We start from the raw sequence: 23,340 nt of genomic DNA on the forward strand, positions 1-23,340 counted from the left end.
CAAGTTATGACAACAGGACCCATATTGAGGCAGTGATTGAGTTTGAAGGTGGTTACAGTGAATAGATTTCAGCTCTACTACATAATCAAGCTACCTGAATTGATTTTTTTAATAAAGCTGTAGTGTTATTTCCTTTAGGGTGACAAATTTATCCTTCCACCCTGTGTATATATATATATATATATATATATATATATATATATATATATATATATATATATTTCCATCTTGTTATGCCAAAGTAGTGAGTAAAACACATCCATTTCAAGTATACAAATAAATACACATTGGTCTTTATTATTATAAAATAAAGGATTCTAAACATGTGTGTGTGTGAGAGAGAGAGAGGGAAAAAATTTATTTTATTTTTTTTTTTTTACATAGGCATCACCACATTATCAAGGCCCAGAGGCCACTCAAGGATAAGGGTTAAAGAGTGTACAGTAGAAATTGGTCAATATAGTAATAATTAGTAATGAAAATTTGGTAAATTTGATAACTTATATGGAACGGCTCATCAAGAACTTATTAACTTTAGACTTGAACACAACCATATTGTAGTCAGCCGTAGTTATTATTCGACAGAATACTCCTGAAAACTATTTTCAGGAGTATTCTGTCGAATAATAAATTTAATTGTAAATTTTAATTTACAGTTTTAATTTCTTTTCTTTTAAAACAAGCTCTACTCTCTATTGTGTTTGCATTAGCTTTTTTATTTGGTTGGAATTAATATATCAATAAATAAATACTGGTATTTATATTAGATTGAAGTTTATCCTTGCTTGCATCAGGTAAACACCGCATTCACTTTGCCTTTTTATTTCATAAATACATATACTTCCATCTTATAATACGAAAGATAGTGAGTAAAGCACATATCCATTTCAACTAATGAGGGAAAGTGACTTAACATTGTTCCCAGAAGTAAATTTGGAAAGATACCCTCCATTCTGTAATAAAAAGTTAATGATGGATGTTTTGTCTTCTTGATATCATCAGAAATGATAATAATTTATAAATTACTGCCATAATCCTATCATTTTATACAAATATCTTAGTAATATAAATAACCAGTGAGAACAGTGGTGAAGCATAATTTAATAATTGGAATAAAAATTATTTTGTTCTTCCAGATTTGAAGATGAAAAGTTCGCAGTAAAATCTGTTGTCTTAAAACACACCGTTCCATCTTTTGGTTTTATGATTGAAGAAAAACTACCACTAAAGAAGTAAGTCTATATATTTATTTTTTTTTTTTTTTATGAAAGTCACTCCAGACAAGACATAAAGCCACTTGATGTTAAGGATCTAAAAAGAACAAAAGATGATTAATGCAAAAACAGGAGATGCCTATTGACCATAGTTTTGAAAAGACCGAAACTATAGGTAAGTGGAAAACAACAGAGAGTTCCACAAATCTTTAGCTCTGTAAAAGAAGCTACTGGAATAGGAAGAGTTATTATAACAAGGTACCTGAACAACGAATTGATGAAACCCAATATACGAATGAGTCAAACGAGCTGGAACAAAGGAAGCTGGGAATAATTCAGACAATTTTGAAAAATATCATTGTAAAATTTTTGGATTTCAATTTTCATGTCCTAATTATAATAGACGCCATTAGAAATAAATGTAAAAATAAAAATCTAACATATAAAGTTATCTTGTTGAATTTTAGATCAAAATGGCATCTCATCGACCATATTGATATTTCATTCTGTCCAATTATTTTGTCTTTTTTCCCTTCCAGCATGTTCTTTTACAATACAAAAATGTATTTGGTGTCAGTTAGAAAAAAAATATTCTGTTTAAGAAGATTGTTACGGTGGCGATACTCTAAAAAAAAAAAAAAAGGAATTAAACTATGAATCATTTAACAATTCCATTGTTGACCTTGGTCTGTAACAAAATGATGGGGTTTTCTCTCGTGTTCTTTTGTACTGAAGAGGATATTTTTATCAAAATTTCTGAAATGTATGTGCACTTAAATATTTGTTGATATTTTTTGGAATATGATTACATAATATTAATTATGTCTTTTGTATTCTTGTGAGTAATGATCTATTATTTTACATTAATTATTTTATCTGTTGAATATTTTCTTTTCTACAACAGATTTAATATGGATCTTTTAAAAGATAAAAATATCCCTCCTGGTCCAGAATATGGAAAATTGAAAGCAGGACAAAGCATAGTTTCTCCCACAGGAGAAATAGTAAGTTCTAAAAACTATTTCTGTTTTTTTAAACCAGACTACATATTCTGCATTCACAATGAAACACAAACACCTTTCTCACACATTTCTTTTTTTTTTTTTTTTTCTTAATTCAAAACAAAACTTATTGCTTCTTGGAATACAAGAAGCAATTTGGGATCAAGTCTGTGAGGAGTTGAACAACGAGATGTCTGTTCACATTACATTTAAACTTCTGCAGATTGGTACAGAAAGGGAATTCAAAAGTCTAGCACTCTGAGGAAAGAAACTATTAGAGTAGAAGACTTTCCGGCATCTTGGCACCTCACCAGTGAAGGGGTGGAATTTTGCTGCTTGTTGGGTTAGTCAGGAATATGTAAGTCGAAGGGGCACAAGTGCTATGAGTTCACCAGAACACATTCCATTGCAGTACTTGTAAAACAGTCGAATGAATGAGGATGAAACATTGTGTAGATGGGACAGACGTTGGAGCTTGACTGATAGTGCGGGACCTATTTTTATATTAAAAGGTTAAATTTTTCCTTTTATCAATAAAATTATCTGGTTGAATTTTAAAAGTCAGACCCAAATGATATTTAAACTGACAAATCAAACTTTGTTTTGACTAGACAATTTTTATCTCTTATTGTTGGACCATACATTGTTTGCTACAATTTATTTTAAAAATTGCTTAGTCTGGCCCAGACAATCTATTTTATGCAACATTGAATAAAGGGCACAGTTTCAAATTTTGCATAAGTTCTATAGTTCAACAAAGATTTCCAAGTTTGAAAAGATAGACCTAAGGAAGGTTGGAGATTACATCGGCCAAAATGTTGTGAAAATAACAACTAAGATGAGAATAGTAATCTGAAGAATACAAATAATCAATCCTTATCTAAAAAAAAAATTCAGAAACATTATTTTGTTTTGCTTATGAAGAGATGTACATGTGTTTATTGGAATTTCAAAGATTTTGATTTTATTTCTACTAGCCTGGGTGCCTGGCGTTGCCCGGGTGTTTTGAGGTGTGTGTTGAGCAAAAAAAAATAAGTCGTAGTAGGCAGGCAGGCTCAAACCCGTACCATGAAGGAGGGGAAAAAAAAAAAATGTGACTTCTTTGTCGTTGCGTCTATTGCTAAACTGAAAGTAGTGAGGGTTTAAATTAAGGCTAGTCAATCGAAAAGAGGTTATGACTTTCGAAAATATCAGTGAAAAAAGCAACCCCTCCCTGTAGAAAAGTGCCCAATTGATGGTGAAGGAATTAATTTTTTTAGCCGATTTTTTTATATTTGTTGTCCGAAGAGTCCAGCTTTAAAACGATACTAATCTTGCGAAAATCCGTCGCCTCTGTTGAAAGTTTTAGGCAGATATACAAACATACATACATACATTTAAACAGACAGGTAAGATTTATATTATAGATTTATAATGAAATTGATTAATTGTTAATTTTTACTAACCTAACATAAACCTACTACCTATAACATTAATATAAATACTCCAAATTATTAATCTTCATCTCAAAAATTGTGATATACATTTTCTATTGTTCGTAACTTGTGTCATATTACAGCAAACAGATCTATAGCATTAACAAACTGTTGGTCTATTTCACCTGCTTCACCTGAAGGGAAGCAGTCACATTTCCCTCCAATTATAGATAATACGATTTATTTACAGAAAGTTGTTTGAATGTACTTATTTTCTGTGAATTATTTACAATAAATATTTTTTCTTAAAAAAAAAAAAAAAAAAAAAAAAAAAAAAAAAGCTTTGGTGTTTAATAACCCCTCAAAAATGTCTGATACGATGTTATTATTATTATTTTTTTTTTTTTTAAGATTAGATTTAATGAGATGGAATGTTTCTCAGTCAAAAGATGAAGAATATTATGGGAGTATTAAAAATGATTAATAGAATGAACTAGATTTGATTACTTATAAGGACGGTATATGACAAGAATCTGTTGACATTGAATTTAAAGTTGACCAAGTTGTAATTAGCAGAGAAGCAGTCTTGCTGTAATGGAAAACCCTTGCAAAAATACCTCTGTTCACGGAAATTCCACTTGACTCTAAGCTAATGGATAAAGAATGGAAAGTTTTTTTTCTGTTGTAGTAAAAGACGAGTTCTTGCTGTGAATGTCTTACAAAGAGCAAATACAAAGAGGAGTTTATAATGAAGCAAGAGCTGCACAGTTTCCAACTGCACCTCTTACCCACATTATCAGATATGATTGTGGAGTTTTCCTTCTCCTACACAAATTGCTCTACCAAGGCTTGATAGTCTAATCTACATTACTATTTTACCCAAAGGTAGAGGGAAAGATAGATGCATGCCTTTCCTAAGTGCATTAGAGAAAGTGATCTTACAGCCATTTCCACTTCTCAATTGCAGTGGGGATTCTCAACCAAAGTCCATATGGGTTCCTAGAGATCCACAGAAAACTTAAGTGACCTTGGGAAAAAAAAATCTTTATTTTGTTTTATTTGTAGTTTGATTAGTATAGATGAGCTCTATCGCCTATTAACAAGATGCCTGGCGTTACCTGGTTGTAAAATATTCGTAAATATTATATTTTAATTAATGCAGAATTCTTATTTAGTATAAATAGAAATACAATAAGTATTAAACATAATGTTAAATTATTTAAAAAAAAAAAATGAAGTAAAAAAAGCGGAAACTGAGACATGTGCATACGAGTATTATGTTTTTTCTAAAAAATTCACTTCTTGTAAGTAAAAAAAAAAAATACTCAAGTTGAGATTGAAACCAAAACCTAATGATAGTGAGTCAAGTATGATAACCATTAGACCAGCTTGATACGATCTTTAAAAAGTATTTTCAAACCTGCTTATTTTTAACATAAGTAATCTGTCATGTGAACGATTCACCCATGCGCATTCGTGAAACAGTTGAACAAATGAAAAAATCTGATGACCTCCCCCCACGTACACATTTTTTAATTTTAACTCTTTAGCAGCCTTTTTTCCAGATGAAAACTGATTCAAAAGTTTTCCACGTGTCTGAATACCCTATATATTTTCAAGTCTGAAATGGAATAGCGGCACACTTTTCACAAGAAAATTTTCAAATATTTGTACCAGTGTTTTTGTTTTTTTAATTTCATTCATCCAGAGGAAGTCTTGAAATAAAGACAAAACATTGATGAACACATAACTCGATTTGTTTCTTATATATATAAGTGAGCATTGTACTTTAAAAATCATAACTCTATATCTAATAATAATCTCTTCAGTTATTTTTAATTATTGTAAATTTAAGATTTAGCCTGCATTTCTTTTGGTTATATTGAAACGATTGACTGTAATGAAACATATGCAAATGATCAAGCATGAGTGTGACGTCACAGCGGGGTCAGAGGAAGAGAAAGGAAAAAAGAAAGACATGGAAGAGGGACAGAGAAATTTTTAAGTATGTGTCGGCATGACAGCTTTTTTTTTTTTTTTTTTTTTTTTTTTAACCATGTGGCATTACGGACTTTGAAACCAGATGCAAGATTCATTTTATCCTCTGAACTTCTAAAGAGAATTTTTGGACGACCGTATACAGTGAAACAAATTATAGAGATAACAGCCGGTTATAGCTGCAGACTAAGAAACTGGTAATTGACCCCAAGGGGAAAAGCAAAATATGCAACCAATATGTGGTTGGATTAGAAAATACATTCCAGGCGGCTTGGTGTGGAAACAATTGGTAATAAATGCCTTTTCTTTCAATTGAAACAAAAAACAAACTTGAGCTGAATTTTTTTCCTTTGTCTCTTTGCGAAGCTTTCATATACGAGATGCCTTAAATAAGTTTCTAGATTTTTATTGTATGGGCACTTTTATTGATAGTACACACATGAAACTCTAGTCCCCTTTGAAGTAATCTCCTCCAGTTGCAATGCACTTGTTGTCCCGTTGCAACAACTTTTGGAAGGGCCCCATGGTACTCCTCTCATGTGTGTGTGTCAATGACCCTTGTCACAGTCTCTTTCATCTCCTCATTTGTCTCATGATGACAGCCTTTAAGGTTTTCCTTGAGTTTATGATATAACCAAAGTAACAATCAGCAAGGTCTGAACTATAGGGAGAATGAGGAACTGTCTTGATGCCCATTTTGGTCAAATATTCTGTGACAAGGATGGAGTTGTGGACTGGTGCATTCGCACAAATCTTCCACATCTTCAGTCCCGCGTGAATAATTGTGTGTACAGTTCCAACACTGACATCAGACTGTGCACTTATTGTCTCTATAGACACATGACGGTCCTTATTCATGAAATTCTTTATTTGGCCAATCATCTCTGGTGTTTTGACTTCCTTACTCCTCCCACACCTCATCATCCTTCACAGACTCCCTGCCTTGAGAAAAAAAAGAAATCCATAAAAATCAGAAAACCTATTAATATTTGTAAAATAAAAATGAGAAAAAAAAAAAAATTCCATAAAAATCAGAAAACAAATTAATATTTGCAAAATAAAATAAATCCGCAAACATCTGACTATAAATTAATACTTTGAAAATCAGGCAAATCTAATCGATAAAATTTGGCAGTTATGCATAACTATTCTTTTTTTATTTCTTTGTCACCTCAACTTTTTGTTGTAATAAATAAATAAATCTTCGCTGAACTATTTTTTTTTTTTTTTTCAGATAAATCCTGATGATGTCTTAACAGCTTTCCCTGGCCGAAAAGTCGTTATTGCTGGTGACTCTTATGATTCAAGCGAATTACTTAAGATTGGTAAAAACTGTGACGTGATTGTGCATGAAGCAACGCTCAGTGATGAAATGAAAGAGCAAGCCTTAGAGAACGGGCATTCAACACCAAGTAATAATAACATTGTCTTTTTTTTTTTTCTTTTTTGTCTTATTGGTAGTATATGTGAGAAATTTCTTTCTCACACATCTCTATTTCCTCCCTGCAGAAGCAAAAGAATCCACAAATACAGAAGCCGTACCTTTTAAACTCAAAATTTATTCACAAGTAACAGCAATGAAAGTTCTTTGGTTCTGATATTGTTCCTGTGCAAAATGGTGGCCTGATTTTGCTTCCATACGCATGGAGGCTTTAGTTCGTATTCCTATTATCAGAATGTTAGTTTGTTGTTCCTCATGAGGATCCATGAATGTTCATGGAAAACTTGGCGGAAATGATGGCACCTATAATTAGGCATAATGTGAGCCCCTTGGGACTCAAGATGAAATGAGATAAGATCCAATATTTGGTAAATAAACATGCAGAACAGTTCTTGAATGTCATCCTCAATTAGGATAAATACAGCAATATAAATTGTCTCTGCTTGTAGAGATGTGTCCTTCGTTCACCAACTGTTTGGTGTCCATGAAGGAATTGTCTTAGCTTCCTCCAGTGAGAGCCGCTGTTGTCTTGAGTCTATCCCGATGTTGAGTTTCTGCTAGACTGAAAAATAAAAATATGATACAAAAAGGGCGCCAAGCAATTTACAGGATGCTTCCACAAAGTTTGGCTACATTATGTAGCCAGACTTTGTGGACACCCTGTACTTGACTCATTCAAAATTAACCAACCACGGACCAGCTACTAGAACTGTGTGGTCAGCGTAAACAAGAAAGATGGCGGTTATATATGGAATTTCTCACATATATGTCAGGTATATATCAATCGGTTATTACGTATAGACTATCTGTTTATAAAATATCTGTCTGAAAAGCAATCATGTACAAAATGTAAGTACGACAAAAAATGACCTAACAGACATCTTGCTGCTCAACTCCCTACATAGTACCCTTGCAACTTATATCCCCGATAGTAGTCTCCTACATCAAAGTGGCACTGTGCCTTGTTTGGGTTGAAAATGTAATAAAAAAAAAAAAAGAAATAAAATGTAATCTTTAAACGTATATACCACTGGATAAGGCAGGGGAGTGAAGGGCAGTAGTCTTGTATGTATATAAGGCTTTTATGAAAACAGTGTCAATTGTATTTTAAATATAGAACTGGCCCAAATGAGATAAATTAATAAGTAATATTGTGCTGCATAGTTCAATACAAATAATTTTTATTATTTATCACATTGTACAAGACAATTTTTTATTTACTCCTTCAGTTTAGCACTTCTTGGCAGACAATGTTCATTTTGAAGCCTGTATTTGCTGCATGTTATTGGTTTTTCTGTCTAAGAAACTAACTTTTTGTACTATCCAGAAGAATACTATCTTTATTAAAACATACTTGTTGATTAAATATATTTCTCATGCCATGGAATTTCCATAAGTCCTGCTCTTATTAATAATTTGAAATGCTGCAGACAAAGATCCATTAATATCAGTCATGAAAACATAAGAGAACCTAACCCTAAAATGTGAATTGGAAATCAGCTGTTTAACTATGTGTCTGTTTTATCTGTTTATCAAAGATGCCTGGGAAATATATGAAAAGTCAGAGATGTAAGTTGTATATGTCTGATAAAAAGCTGAGGTCTTGAAATGTTAGGATTGCGCTGATCTACACCTTGTAAACTGAAGAAAAATACTAAGTTTTAAACTGAAAATTATTTTCCACAAGTGTCTAAACACCATCACTGGTCCATCTGTTCTGTTTATTCAGTTTTCATGGTGCCTCTCACTTCCTTTCTGCATTATCAGATTCTTCTAAAATATAAACATCTCTTTATACACTATGCACAATGCTTTAAACAAACTATAACACTTATTTTATTTTTTTTTTAATTTTCAGGTCAAACTGTGAAATTAGCAATCGATATGAATGCAGAGCACCTGATTTTAACACATGTCAGTCAACGATATAAGCCATTTGAAAAAGATCCACAGGTAAAGAAACATTTAATCATTTTCTATCATAAATAATCATGATTTAAAAAAATTTTTTTTTATTTATACTCTTTTCATGATTGTGACTTAATCTCTTTTTAATGTGATACTATCGATGTTCATCCCCCCCCCCCAAATGTTAGATATGGAATAAAAAAAAAAGAAAAACAAAAAGAAGAAACAAGTTTATCAGCCGAACAAAGGCGAGGAAGTTGTTTACCAGATATACAAAGGAAGCTGAATAGGACATGGGGTTAGTTTATGGGGCAGTTTTAAGTGTAGTGGTGTGCGTTTTGCAACAGTTGCAGACAGTCTTGGGTTTGAAACGTTTGGTGACAGTTAGAGTTAAGGAGAGTTTCCAGATGGAGATAGTCGAGTGCAGACGTGGTTCAAAACAGATCAACATGAGTTGATGGCAACTGATGAACATGGTTTTGATGAAGAAACAAAGATATAGCGTGTAGCTGGTTGAGAGTGTCACACACACACACACACCCAGAATGCAACTGATGTTTGCAGAATGTGTTCTAAGCGAGGTAGCACACATGGTTTTATCACAAGTTATACATTTTTGCTTGATAATAAACTGATTGACATTTTTTTTTTTTTTTTTTTAAGGTAGAGTGGCTGTTGTTTAGTTTGTGGGGGATCTTGGAGCTGATTAGTTACCTGGTTATAGGCTGGGATCCCCACTTTGTAAGCTAAGTTGAAGAATCAGTTATTGAGAAGGTTGCATGTTCCATTACTAGAAGGGTAGAAGGTCGTCGTTTGCAGATCGTACAGTATAATGAGAACAATCAACAATAAAGGCACGTGTTACGAGTACATTTAAGACATGAAAATGAAGCACGCTAAAGCAGGATTACACATGTACAAGGAATATTTATTTACACAGAGAAGTATTGTGCAATATAGAATGTGTTTGTGTACGCACGTGTGTATACGAGAGTTCGTTAAGATATAACAAGTATTCATTCTTATGCAAGAATAAAATAAGATATAAGCAATTTTTCTACATACGCCTCGACAGCCATGCATTCTTTCAGGTAGCAATGAACATTCAACAAATCCATACACAGGTAATTAATTAAAGCATACATGTGTATGGATTCGTTGAATGTTCATTCCTACCTTGAAAGAATGCATGGCTGTCAAAGTGCGTGCAGAAAAATTGCTTATTTCATCGTAAGCTAAACGAGAAAGGGAAGCGTGTTGTCACGTCAACATCTTGAATGGAAAGAGAAAGAGAGAAACAGAACAAGAAATAGAGAACGCCACCTGTTGGGCGAAACGAGATTACAACAGGGCAGGTATCCGGTGCGTTATTTAAAGGTGTGTGTATGTATATGTGAGTAACGCATGTTAGATTAAAAAGGCATGTGCCTATAAATTGTTGTAGTGTTTAATTGCAAGGTTTCATAAAGTGCATTTTTAAAGAATTATTATTAATTTTTTTTTTATTATTACATTTTCACCCCAAACAAGGCACATTGCCACTTTGATGTAGGGGGCTACTATTAGGGACATAAGCTACAGGGATACTATGTGGGGAGTTGAGCAGCAAGATGTCGGTTCACGTTACACTTGAACTTCTGCATGTCAGTACAGTTGGGGAAGCAGGAACCCGGAAGGGAATTCAAAAGTCTAGTGGTTCTGGGGAAGAAACTACTGGAGTAGAAGGCTCTTTTACATCTGGGGATCTCAACTGTGAAGGGATCAAAGTATCTTCAATTTATATGTTGCTGATGTATAGGCTTTGTTATACATATTCTATAACAATGTAGTATCATTGAACTTAAAGGACAAAACCGAGCTATCATTACTTGAGTGTCATTAGAGCTGTCTGCCAAAGTATACCAAAAAATGAGCAAAGTGCATTGAGCTCAATGAAGAGTTCATAGTGATTTAATAAATTGATTTAACAATACATAAAATATGATGTTTATCTAGATTCTTTGGACTACTGTTCTCATCTTGAATATTATTTTCAGTGCTGGCGACATTCACATACAATTCTGAATTGCTTAAGACGAATGGCTGACGAAACAAGAGCATACTACTCCTGTGGATTAAATAAAAGATTCTCTTTGAAAGTCCATGCAGATTCCCAAGTTCAACAGAAGATTCTCATGGTCAAAGGTTACATCCACCGAAACGTTGTTTAAATAACACTCAAAGTGAGAACAGTAGTTTGAAGAATACAAATGGTCAAGATTATTTGAAATGTAAGATGGAGAAATTGTGAAGCATTCCTTTTTATATGGCATCAAATTTTGGACAATTATAAAAATGAATAAATCGAATAATTATGAAAATGGAACAAGTAACTTAAATTAGAAATATTGTATCAGAATTGAAAACAAAACATTTATTTATAGGTAAATGTAAAACGAGTTTTAACACTAAGAAAAACGGACAAATAGATGGTGGTTTCTAAGCCTTATTGTTTGTTTTTGTTTTTGTTTTTTTGTTATTCTTTACCAACAAAAACGAACCAAAATCAAAGGGAAATAACTCCCAATAAATAAACGATAGTAAGAATCTGGATTGCTGCCCTTGCATCATTTTGATTTTAGAATCGAGCATTTCAACAATCACCATACAATTGCTTGTAAAAAAAAACATTTGACAAAAAAATTGCTTTAAATTTTCCCAATGACTATCTAATTTCAGGTTCCATTCGAAGAAGAAAGTAAAAAGGAATCTGTAGCAAAGCTCTTAGCTGAAGCGCAACAAACTGCAAAGGAAAGCAGTTCTAAATTACGGATTGACATGGCGGAGGACCTTGATGTTTTCTCAGTGAAATACAAGCACGTGTAACAACGAAAAACTTTTTTGAAGGACAAAATGTAATTGTACAAATTGCAAATTTCCAATTGTTTATACAAGTCAATTGTTTTTTTTTGATTAAATATAAATCTATGATATTCTTTTGTCAGGAAAAAAATATATATACATTCAAGACTTGTTATTGCATAATATGGCTACCCTGTTCTGTCCTTGTGCAATATTCATCCTGGATGGGTTGAGTCAGCTTCCTTCTTCGTAGGAAGAAGTTTCTAGGTAATATTAAATTCACAAATGGTCCTCAGTCAGAGAAGATGATGTTAAAGAATGCCAGTTTTTTTTTTTTTTTTTTTTTTTTAGTTTTTTTTTTTATTGTTTATATATTTTTCTTAATTTTGTTTTTTTTTATTTTTAGGCTTTTTTTGTCCTCCCATACAACATCTTATACTCAAATGCCACTCATCTGATACAGACTAGGCCAACACTGCTTAATTTCAGTTAAATGACAAAAACCATTGTTTGTATTATTTGGAATCTTCAGACTATGATTTTCATCTTTAGTTTTATTTGCACATTTCAGTTGATGTAACCTCCAACAGGTGTATCTTGTAGAATTTGGGAATCTTTCTGTCAAACTTGGAAATCTTTATTTCAAAATTCCTTGCAGAGTCCCGAATTCGATAAAGGTCAGAGGTTACATCAACCAAAATGTTGTAAAAATTTAGGATGAGAACAGTAATCTGAAGAAGCCAAATTATACAAATAATCAATCCTCATCTCAAAAATTCAGAACCAGTGTATCATGATTATTTTCTCTCACAGTTGAACAGTGCACAAATGAGGTAACTGAATAGGTATAAGCAAACATTAAAACACTTGTCCCTATGGAGAAATATTATAGCAAGCCCCACTCTCAGTGGTTCAACTTGTGTAACTGCTATTATCCATAGATAAAGGCATTTCGCCTATTCAACGACTATAAGTTAAATATAAATAGACAAAAAAAAATTAATAGACTCAAGAAATTATTACAAGAATGTAATTGCCGCAGCTAATAATAGGTGGACTGAAATGGATGCTAATGTCGTGTATGGCACTAATGCAAAGGAAATAATTCTAGTTAACCAAGAGATTTTTTTTTCCAGAAAAAAATTTGAGATGCTGAAATCAACGATAGTTACAGAGAAATTAAGTCATGACAGTTTTCTTTAATAACATTTCTAATGTAAAAAAAAAAAAGAAAAAAAAAACATTAGGGTATTTTATCATTACAAAAAAGAAAAATATGCAATGAAAGTTGCAGAGAAACTTTGGAGTTGCAGAAAGTAGGAACTCGTTATTTCTGGAAAATCTATAATAGTGTGGTGAATAATGGGTAATTAATAATACCTTCGCTAACCAACCACTATATCTTGCCTAGCAGTTTGCCTTGAAATCCACCTTAGACTCCACAAACTACTCCATCCCAAATTTCCCACTACAGTCAAAAGTTATACTCAATGAGCTAATCATGACCTATTCACATGTCCTGGATTGAAAAAAAAAAAAAAAATGAAGCCTTTCAAGGTATATACACGTGATCTTATCTTTGCTATAGTAACAAAGAAATGCTCTACTGAGCTGGTATCTACCCTCTCCAAACTCTACAATAAATTCCTTGCAAAATCTTACTTCCCTGGTAACTGAAAAATTGCCTCTGCAATACCAGTGTTCAAGAATTCTGGTTAAAGAACTGGCCTGTAAGATTGTTGCTCCATCAGTCCTTTCCAGCCCTCTGCTAAAACCTTTGAATCACTGATCAACCTAGCGATAATACACCACCTCACTAATGCTAAACCTCTTTCTGACAACCAGTATGGATTTAGGCAAACTCGTTCTACTGTGAATATCTTAACAGTCATCTCTGAATGCCTATACCATACACTGGACAAGGCAGGTGGAGCTAAGGCAATAGCACTTGATATATCCAAAACCTTTCACAAGATCTGACATGAAAGTCTTATGAAAATTAATAGTATGGTACTGGACTAATATTTAATATATCAGATTTACAAGAAAGTTCTTGCAGTTTTTAACTTTTAAATTCAAATGAACATATCTCAGCTCAAACAAAAATTTATCAAAATAAGCACCATCAGAATCAACACACTTTTGCCAATGCAAAACAAGTATATTTATGCCAATAACATAAAAATCTTGCGTTCTGGTGGCGACAAAGTCACTAAAGGCGTTTTTGATATCGCTTAGACTTTTGAAGTATTTCTCATGCAGAAAGTTGTCGAGATGCTTGAAATAGTGGTAGTTGGCAGGTGAAAGGTCTAGAGAGTATGGTGGATGAGGCAGAGCTTCATAACCCAATTTGTTCAATTTCTGCATGTAGTCGGGCATTGTCGTGGAAAAGAATTGGGCCTTTTCTGTTGACTAATGCTGGCTGTTGTTGTCAAGGTTTCTGATGCATTTCATCCATTTGTTGACAGTACTTTTCTTCTGTAATAGTTTCGCCTGCATTCAAAAAAAAATAATGGATGAGAATAGTTGCAAACCACCAAACAGTCAGCATGACATTCTTCTGGTGCAATTCTTGTTTTGGGAAGTGTTGTGGAGCTTCCTCAGCATCTAACCACTGAGCTGGGCATTGCCGGTTGTCAAAGAACCCACTTTTCATCGCAATTCACAATGCGGTGGAGAAACAGGTCATTTCTGTTGTGTAAAAGAAGGGATGATTCTTCATAACAGCGTTTCTTTTAGTTGTCGTTCAATTTGTGAGGCACCAATTTATTAAGTTTTTTTTTTCCTTACCAGTCTCTCTCTCTCTCTCTCTGAAGTGGTTAGAAATCGTCATATACTAATTCAGAAGCAATTTCTCTAACAATTATGCGTAGATTGGCTTCAACTAAGGCTCTTAATTGATCGTTGTCAACATCCGATGGCCGACCACTATGCTCATCATTTTCAAGACTCATCACTGCTACAAAATTTCTTAAACCACCATTTTGCTGTGCATTCAATAGTGGTTTCCAATAGTGGTTAATTGATATCGCAAGCTGTTTCAGTAGCTTTTCGACCTAGCTTGAATTGAAATAAGAAAATTGTGTGAATTTGCTTTTTTCCATTTTGTATTCAACGTTCTGAAAAGATATGATTGTTTTAAAACGATTAGATAGAGTTAAAAACGCTCTTTAAAACGATATATAAAGTAAAGGTATTATAACGAAAACATATTTGAAAATACATCATTTGAAATCAAAACTTAAAATTCTACAAGAACTTTCTCGTCAACCTAATAATCAGATTCTTCTTAGTCAAAACAAGTTCCAGATTGTCCATGATAGCTGTATATCAAAACATGACATTCATGCAGGGTACTGTAGGGTGTCGATCCTTATCCAAATTTTCATAAACACCCTCTCTTATGAGTATATTTGGTAATGACACTATTCTCAACATGTGAGCAAAACGAATATACCTATGAGGGTTGTTCCAAAAGTAAAGCTTTTTCAACTTAAAAGGTTGAAGGTCTACAAAGACAGGAGTTGTACCATTAAAATGGGCGCCTTTTTCTGCGCCAGTTTGAAAAGGGGAGCCATAGATTGGAGTTCAGTCGAGTAGAGTCCTTTCCTTTAATATATAACTTTTAAACCACCGATTGCCAAAAATCCATCATTTCAACTTTTTATTCTAACAATCACAGATAACATAAATTGGAACAAATGCATTGCAACAACCTTAGCAATGTATCCAAAGAAAATCAGTTCACTCCACAGAGTTAGAAAACTTATCACACCTGCTAGTGTCTATATTTCTACAAATACAAAAGGTACCATTTGCCCATATATAGAATATCATTGTCATATATGGGGTGCATCAACTGTTAATCTAACTCAGACAGGGTAAAAAAAAACAAAAAAAAAACTCATCTAATAGATTACACACTGTCTACAAAGCTCCAATTCCTGTCCCATCACTGCAATATTGCATATCTGTTTGTTTTCCAAGTACTTCGATGGAATCTGTTCTTATGAACTTTTTTTTTTGCACTTGTTCCCCCCTCAATGTAAATAAATACCTTAACTCACCTGGCAATTAGCAAAATTTCACCCCTTCATTATAGATGCCCCTAGATGCTGGAATAGATAGCTTCTTTCATTGAACTATTAGCTTTATGAATTCCCTCCCTGATCCTGTGACTGTGCAAAAATGTAATTTGCATAACTCCCCAGTTAGGATGACCCGATAAATCTGGCCTCTTACATCTTGGTTACAATGTGCCTTGTTTGGCGGTAAATAAATAAAATTGACTAGCCAGAAGTTAAGTTTGATTTGTCAGCTTAAATGCTATTTGGGTCTAACTTTGAGAATAAAGTTATGTTGGTCATTCAATCTGAAAAAATAAACAAAATAAAAAGTTTATTTAAAGAAAGAAAAAAGATTTGTTTTGTTTTTAGATAAATTTTTTATTGAAAAAAAAAAAATTTGAATAAAAAATAAATGATCTTTTTTACAAAGGAGAGCAAATAGTGAAAAGGGTTTGATATGTGATAGTTTTTTTTTTTTTTTTTTTTTTTTTTTTTTTAAATGATAATTATACAAAAGTGGATAAAATGTAGTCGAAACAGCAAAAAAAAAAAAAATGAAATTTTAGAAAGAAAAAAAAAATCACAGAAAACCAACTTTCAATAACAAAATGAAAGTTTTTTTTTTTTTTGTTTTTTTTTAAGGAGTCATAAATCTGATAGCATTTCTCTTTGAAACATCTTTTTTAAACAAAAGATATTTTATTTCTTGAAATGATCAAAATAAAGGCCCTTCATGCTTCCTTTAGGGGCTCATTTTAACAAATCATTTGAAACGAGAACAGTGTTTTTTCTTCTGTTTACCACATTGGCATTCTGGTAATAACCGAGTCTTTCTCTTCTTTTTTGGAAAAAGTAGACAACATTCGTTTGGCCTGTACACTTTGGGTTGAAATTGGCGGAGAAATGGCAACATTGTCACCAAGAAATGCCGCCCTGTGAGGAATGAAGATGTGTTCATGATTCTCAAGCAAAGAAGTTTCAATTTGACAATTGAATGCCAATTCAAAACTTTCCAAAAATGTCTTTGTTACGTCCTGAATAGAAATATCTTTATCTAATTCCTTTGATATGGAAGTGACTTCTTTCCCTTTCAATCCACAAGGAACAATAAGCTTGAACCAGGAGAGATCCGTGTTGCAGTTTAAGGATATGCCATGTGTCGTGACATATCTACTGCCATGAACTCCTAAAATTGAAACAGATTTGAAAATTATTTATAGATATTTTCAGTAGTTTATGCCGGAAACAATTTGTAAATATCAAATTTGGGGTTAGAAATTATATAATTAAAAGAATTTGATTTACTGAAAGAATTGCATTCAGTGTGATTATGGTACATAGTACCATAATCACACTGAATGCAAATTAGTCCTCTTCCTCAATTCATTTGATGCTGACTACTATCTGATCATTGAGTAGTGTTAGTTCTTTCAGTTAGATATCTCAAATTAGGTTTATGCTTGTCGGCCTCAAATAAAGCTCAAGAAACAACACCTTTTGTAAGGTTCACTACCAATTAATATACAATGAAAAAAGATGGATAAAAACATGAATGTTGTGAATTGGTCATCAGTTAGGAATACCTAACTCCACAACAAGAATTTTGGAGTGAAAACGAGAAAACATGAATTAACAAACAGAATATATTTATATCAGCAATTTTACAAAGATGTAAAATATACTTTGAAAGTTTTTTTTTCTTTCAACTTTTAAACTGATAGAAGACAAGATAGAAAAATCAATTTCTTTTCATAATCTATATATTAATAACGTGTTCTTTTGTGTGTCACGCTTGCATCTGGGTTGTTTAATTGTTATGTTCTTCTGTTTCTTGTCAAATAATTCTACTAAGAATTCTTCATAAGTTTTGGTTTCGACTATAGCTGATGGCACTTAAATCATCTATTTTTTTTTTTTTATAAACAATTTTATCAAGAATTCTTCGTAAGTTTTGGTTTCGATTATGGCTGAAGGAACTCAAGTTATATATATATATATATATATATATATACACACACACATTTTTTTCATAATTTTCATTTCAGTTTTGATTCAAGCTAATGCATCTAAGTCATATGGATATATTTTTTTTATTTTTGAAATCGCAACTTTAGAACATTAACTCTATAATAATATATACAAAATCTGCAAGAATTGAAATATCATATTTAAGCATACTTTACAACTGAGTTATGCCGGGCGTCCCTGCTAGCTTAGATAAATACTTTTGCAGTTTTAACAAAAAAGCTACAATAATATCAGAGCATCTTCATTTACACTGAACATCTACAGAATGCCAACATCAATATATTATATATGAATCCGTCCCCACAAGAATTTCCACAAGTCCCGCTAGTTATTATTTTTATTATTATTTCAGAAAGTAAATGCAAAGAAAATGTAAAGTTGTTTTTTTCTTTTCTTACATATTAAAAAACGTTAAGGCTTATAACTAAGTTTTTTTAATTCAGAATTAAACAGAATTGGATTTATTATTCTTAATTTTACTTTGACTTTTATTGTTAAGAAAAAAAAAATCCATCAGAATTGTCTGTGCACAATAAGTAAAGCACAAATTTAAGCTTTTTGAAGCATCAATTATTTTTTAGCATTAAATACATTTCAATTGGGCAATTTTTTTTCTCCATTCTAAAATGGAGCTAAGATGCTTTTAAAATTTTATCAAGTAAAGCATTGTTTTATTTGATTATCATTACTATTTTAGCGCTTTTTAGGACTCCTAATTTGAAAAATAAGTTAAAGTAATTTATTTCTTACAAAAATAAAAAATACTTAAATTTATATGTAAAAAAAAAAAAAAAAAAAAAAAAAAATGAATTTTACATGTATGTAAATGATTTGATTAGATCCTTTGGATGACAACTATTCTTTGATGTTATTTTCACAGTGCTCAGCAAGTTTATATTCTCAAACTGGAAAATCTTTGTCAAATTCAGGAACTTATTTAGAAATTTCAAATTGAACTCTATTTAATCTATGGGAGTTTTTTATCCTTGTTTCATCAGCTATGACTGGGTAGAAGTGTTAATTCATTAAGATATTCTTAGTTATTATCAGCTGGAGTAAGGATTGAGCACATAGTACAACGGATAAAGGCATTGATTAGAAATCAGTTCCAAGTGACACTCTTTTAGAGGTTGAAGGTTCAATCCCTACTACAGGCAATAACATTTGGCTAACATAATGAGAACAAATTACCGTCATGGATTAAATAAAATACTTTCTCCACATCAGAGTTTTCATCAGTCTATCATTTTATACTTCTTATCCTACACTGTTTTGCACAAATGAACTTAGCCAGCTGAATATTAGACTCTTTTTCTTAATTCAGCAATTATTTAACACGAAAATAAAGAATTCAGCCATATTGAAAATAACTTACCAAGAGCAGCAATTTTTCTGTCTTCTACCCAAACACCAGTGTCTTTGGTTCTTTGGGCTGTAATTCCCCATTGTGCACATGTCTCAATTAAGGCCTGTTCCAATGTGTGAACATACCACTTCATGCTGGGACGGAATTGTAATAAGTTAAGGATGGGGTAGGCTACCAATTGACCTGGTCCGTGATAAGTGATAAGTCCTCCTCTGTTGGTGCGATAGAACTCGGCTCCATGAGACTTCAATTTTTTTTCTTCTTCCTCTCCATAGGATTCAGTGCGGAAGCCGGTTGTATAAACAGGATCATGTTCCACCATTAAAATAACATTGCGAGAAATGGCTCCTGGTTTACCAGCTAAAAAATCCAGGTGTTGTCGTGCATAGCGGCTTTGCAAGTCTGCAGCTGTCAGGAATCCCATCCGACCCAAATTGATGACGGTCACAATATTACGTGCCAAAGACATCTTCAGATTCTGTGGGAGGGAGAAAAAAAAATGAAAATAGATTATATCAATTAAGGAAAATATTAATTCAAATAATTTTTAAAATTATATAAATTATATTTTGCCTGTGAAAAAATTATACACCATTGATTAAGAATAAGTGCTTTATGCCAAATTGATGGTTTAAATTTGGGCTAATTTTTGTATACAAAATTTTAGCCAGCTCGACACAGTAGTTTTTCAGAAAATGTATTAATCCCTAACTGTGTATCGAATGGATACCACAGTAGTTTGCTGTGTAACAAAAGTCAATGCAAAATTTCGGTTAGATCGGCCAAGTAGTTTTTGAGAAAAAAATGGAAAAGAGATGAAATTTTTAGTAAAATGAGAAGCGTTGTTGCACTGAGAAAGCATTGGAGTGATGGTCAAGTCTGGCGTTTTTCTTGTTTTATTTTTGGAGTTACTTTGAGACTTCAACAAGATTTTACTTTGTAAAAATATGTAGCCACATACAAACTCCTGAGAAATATATATATCTCACATATACTATTTATAATATATTTTAAGTATTTTTCATGAAAAATTATTGAATACTTTTTTTTTAATTATTGAACATTAATTTTCATTTCAAGTTAGACATTTTATAAATGACTTCCAACTTTTCAGGTTTCTTACCATTTTGCAGGATCAACTTGTCATTATCAACAGATTCCCTTCATGTGGCTTAAGTTTCATAATACTTTTTAGAAAAAAAATTATTTAATTAAACTTTTTTGAAATCGAAAAACAAATACAAAAATATCTATGCAAGAAAAGTAAAAAAAATTTTTTTTTAAAGTGTTATTAAACTCAATTTCAATGCTTAATAATAATTAAAAGCACAAAAAATGTTTTGTAATTAATAAACAAAAAACAGGAATAGAAGTTTCTCTTTCAGTAAGATTTTTTTTTTTTTATATATAATTTTGTTTTACTATTTCCTAAGTTGACAATTTGCATTATTTGGACTACTATTCTCATTTTGGTTGTTATTTTCACAATGTTTCAGCCAAGAAAAATCTGGCTAGAGTGCATAAGAAGTAATAAAATTACATGCAACCTGATCAATGTCAATTATATTTGATCAGAGCACATGCACAAGATATTGTCTGGTGTTGCTTACCCTAGAATCCGCAACACTCACAACACTTTAACTTTCAAAATGGAATGATACCAAAAATCAAAAGAAATTTTAGCCAATGTAGAAGGTTAGAAGTTACCTCAACTGAAACGTTGTGGCGAAAAAAATCTGAAAGGAGAATAGTAGTTTGAATAATTCAAATAAAATCTAACAAGAAATGTTTAAAATCAAAAAAATTGTTAAAGATATATCTCTATCGAGTAAATAAAATAATTTGGATTCTGTATTGAAAATTGAATTCATTAGTTTCACAGAATTGGTATTAAAAATGAATAAATAAAAATAAAATTAAAAAAAAAGTATAAAAGTTTAAATATAAAGATTTAAATATAAGTTACTTGATGTAAAAGAAAAGTTGGCTGTGGCTCAGCTGCGATATAACAGTCCGGCAGACAACAGGTGGAAGCAGTTTATCAGCAATTACAACAGAGGAACAAGATATTTATAAGGCAAGCAATTTATTATTCAGCTCACATTTTAGTGTTCCAGTAATCAGTGATCTGTGTCAAACAGAATGAGAGCCTTCAACATCTGATTGTTCACCTCATTTTTTTTTTTTTTTTAATTCCTAATTCTAAATTTATTAGGATTACATTTAGGTTTAAAATCATACTAAAATAAAATTTACTAAAATAAAATTTACTAAAATAACTCATGACCTACTGAGCATTTGTTACATAAATTATTATTAAATTATATAAAAAGGAACTGTGTGTGCATGTTCGTTCCCTATGAACTTGGAAACGGCTGGGCCAATTATTTAAAAGTTTCACACAAAGATACTTTATGTTTCTGAGAGTGTTCTTATGTAGGTTTTGTATCAGCATGCATCTGATAAGTATCAAAAATCGAAAAAATCTGATTAAAGAAGGAAGTCCAATTTTGACCGAAGTTAACACTTTTATACAACATAACATCACAAGTGCATTTGAGAAGTTTTATCACTGCACAAGCAGAAGGTCCTGACATATAAAAGAATCTACAATAGATTTTATAAGACAGGGGCACATTCAAAATTAATGTTTCTTTTTAGAGCATAACTGAACCATGATACTTGGCTTTGACAGTTTAAACTTGAAATGAAGTCATTACTTACAGATGATTTTATAAAATCAACAGTAGATTCTCTACAGTGTATTGTGGACTAAGTTACAGCAGGGAGGAATGTGAAGGTACACTGCGGTGGGGTGGGGGGATCCCTAACTAGAGCAGGCAATCAATCAGTTTGATTAAAAAAAAATGGGAGATTTCACAGATTTTGATGACAATAAAAGTATTGAAGGATGGAACATTTGTAAATCCTCATTCAATCCCAGACACCGTTGGGTCTCCCTGCTAATATATTAAATATAAGATTTCTTAAACTTTGACATGGTTTCATAATACTTTTATAAAGATTTAAGGTCAAAGTATTTCATCTAGCCCCCTCTCTTAACATCATTCCTCTTTCCTTCTTAAGTAAAAGAAGAATCCAGGTTGTCCTCGATGGTTATACATCAAAACAATACAATATAAATGTGCGTGTGCCTTAAGGAGTTTATCCTTGGACCTTTATTATTCCTGATATTCATAAATGACCTCTCTGAGATGGATATATTTGCTGATGACACCAAGCACTATAGAGGAAAGGAAAAACAATGGAGAAACCTAATCAATACATATCTAAGGCAATGGCAGAAACTCTAGAGGAAGATCTCCAGTCAGTGGTGGAATGGGGACAAAAATGGATGGTCACATTCAATGCTACTAAGACTAAGTTTCTTTCCTTTAATAATACTTAACCACCAATTCCATGGCTAATGATATATTCCCTATAAGTACTTGCATAAAACTCCTTGGCTTAATGTTCATGGGGAACAGGAGTTGGAACAGATATATTGAGTGTATTGCCAAGGCTGCTGCAAGGAAGGTGGGCTCCTCTACTGTACTAGAAAGTTACTTACATCTGAGAGTATCTTGTACCTTTACAAGGCCACCATTCGCCCATGTATGGAGTATTGTTGCCACATTTGAACTGGTGCATCTGATACTAGTCTCTCCCTCTTAGGCAGGATCCAAAAGAGAGTCGCCAACCTAATAGGTCCAACACTATCAGCTAGGCTTCAACTGCTGTCCCATCAACGAAATGTTGTATCCCTCTACCTGTTTTACAAGTACTTTAAATGGTAGGTGCTCCAACGAACTACAAGCCATTGTACCCTCCCCCTCGACGTAAATACCTCCGACAAACCCAACAAGCTGCAAAATCCCACCCCTACACAGTAGAAATCCCTAGATGTAAGAAAGCCTTCCATTCTAATAGTTTCTTCCCTAGGACTGCTCGACTTTGGAATTCCCTTCCGGGTGTTTGTTTCCCTGACTGTACTGACATGCAGAAGTTCAAGTGTAATGTAAACAGACATCTTGCTAATACATAGTACCCCTACAAATTAT

General features: G+C 32.4%; 2 protein-coding genes across 2 annotated transcripts in view; one reads left to right on the top strand and one right to left on the bottom strand.

Moving 5' to 3' along the window:
- LOC145293869 (zinc phosphodiesterase ELAC protein 1-like) overlaps positions 1-19,758 on the top strand; it is a 32,878-nt gene extending 13,120 nt beyond the window's left edge. Inside the window, exons 5-9 of the mRNA XM_080140619.1 lie at positions 1,137-1,232; positions 2,119-2,218; positions 6,863-7,040; positions 8,928-9,022; positions 11,696-19,758. Coding sequence (XP_079996745.1) covers positions 1,137-1,232; positions 2,119-2,218; positions 6,863-7,040; positions 8,928-9,022; positions 11,696-11,842 — 616 coding nt within the window. The 3' untranslated portion in view covers positions 11,843-19,758. The remainder of the gene's footprint in view (positions 1-1,136; positions 1,233-2,118; positions 2,219-6,862; positions 7,041-8,927; positions 9,023-11,695) is intronic.
- Positions 16,239-19,748, bottom strand: LOC145293871 (putative lipoyltransferase 2, mitochondrial). Its single transcript, XM_080140622.1, has 2 exons — positions 19,289-19,748; positions 16,239-17,071 (listed from the first exon to the last, which is right to left on the bottom strand). Exons 1-2 carry the CDS (start codon positions 19,746-19,748, stop codon positions 16,683-16,685), a joined length of 849 nt encoding a protein of 282 aa, XP_079996748.1. The 3' UTR covers positions 16,239-16,682.
- Positions 19,759-23,340: the final 3,582 nt, after the last annotated feature.

Source organism: Euprymna scolopes, chromosome 15 (assembly GCF_053919585.1).
Source record: "Euprymna scolopes isolate OS-2025 chromosome 15, ASM5391958v1, whole genome shotgun sequence".
NCBI classification, from domain to species: Eukaryota; Metazoa; Mollusca; class Cephalopoda; order Sepiida; family Sepiolidae; genus Euprymna; species Euprymna scolopes.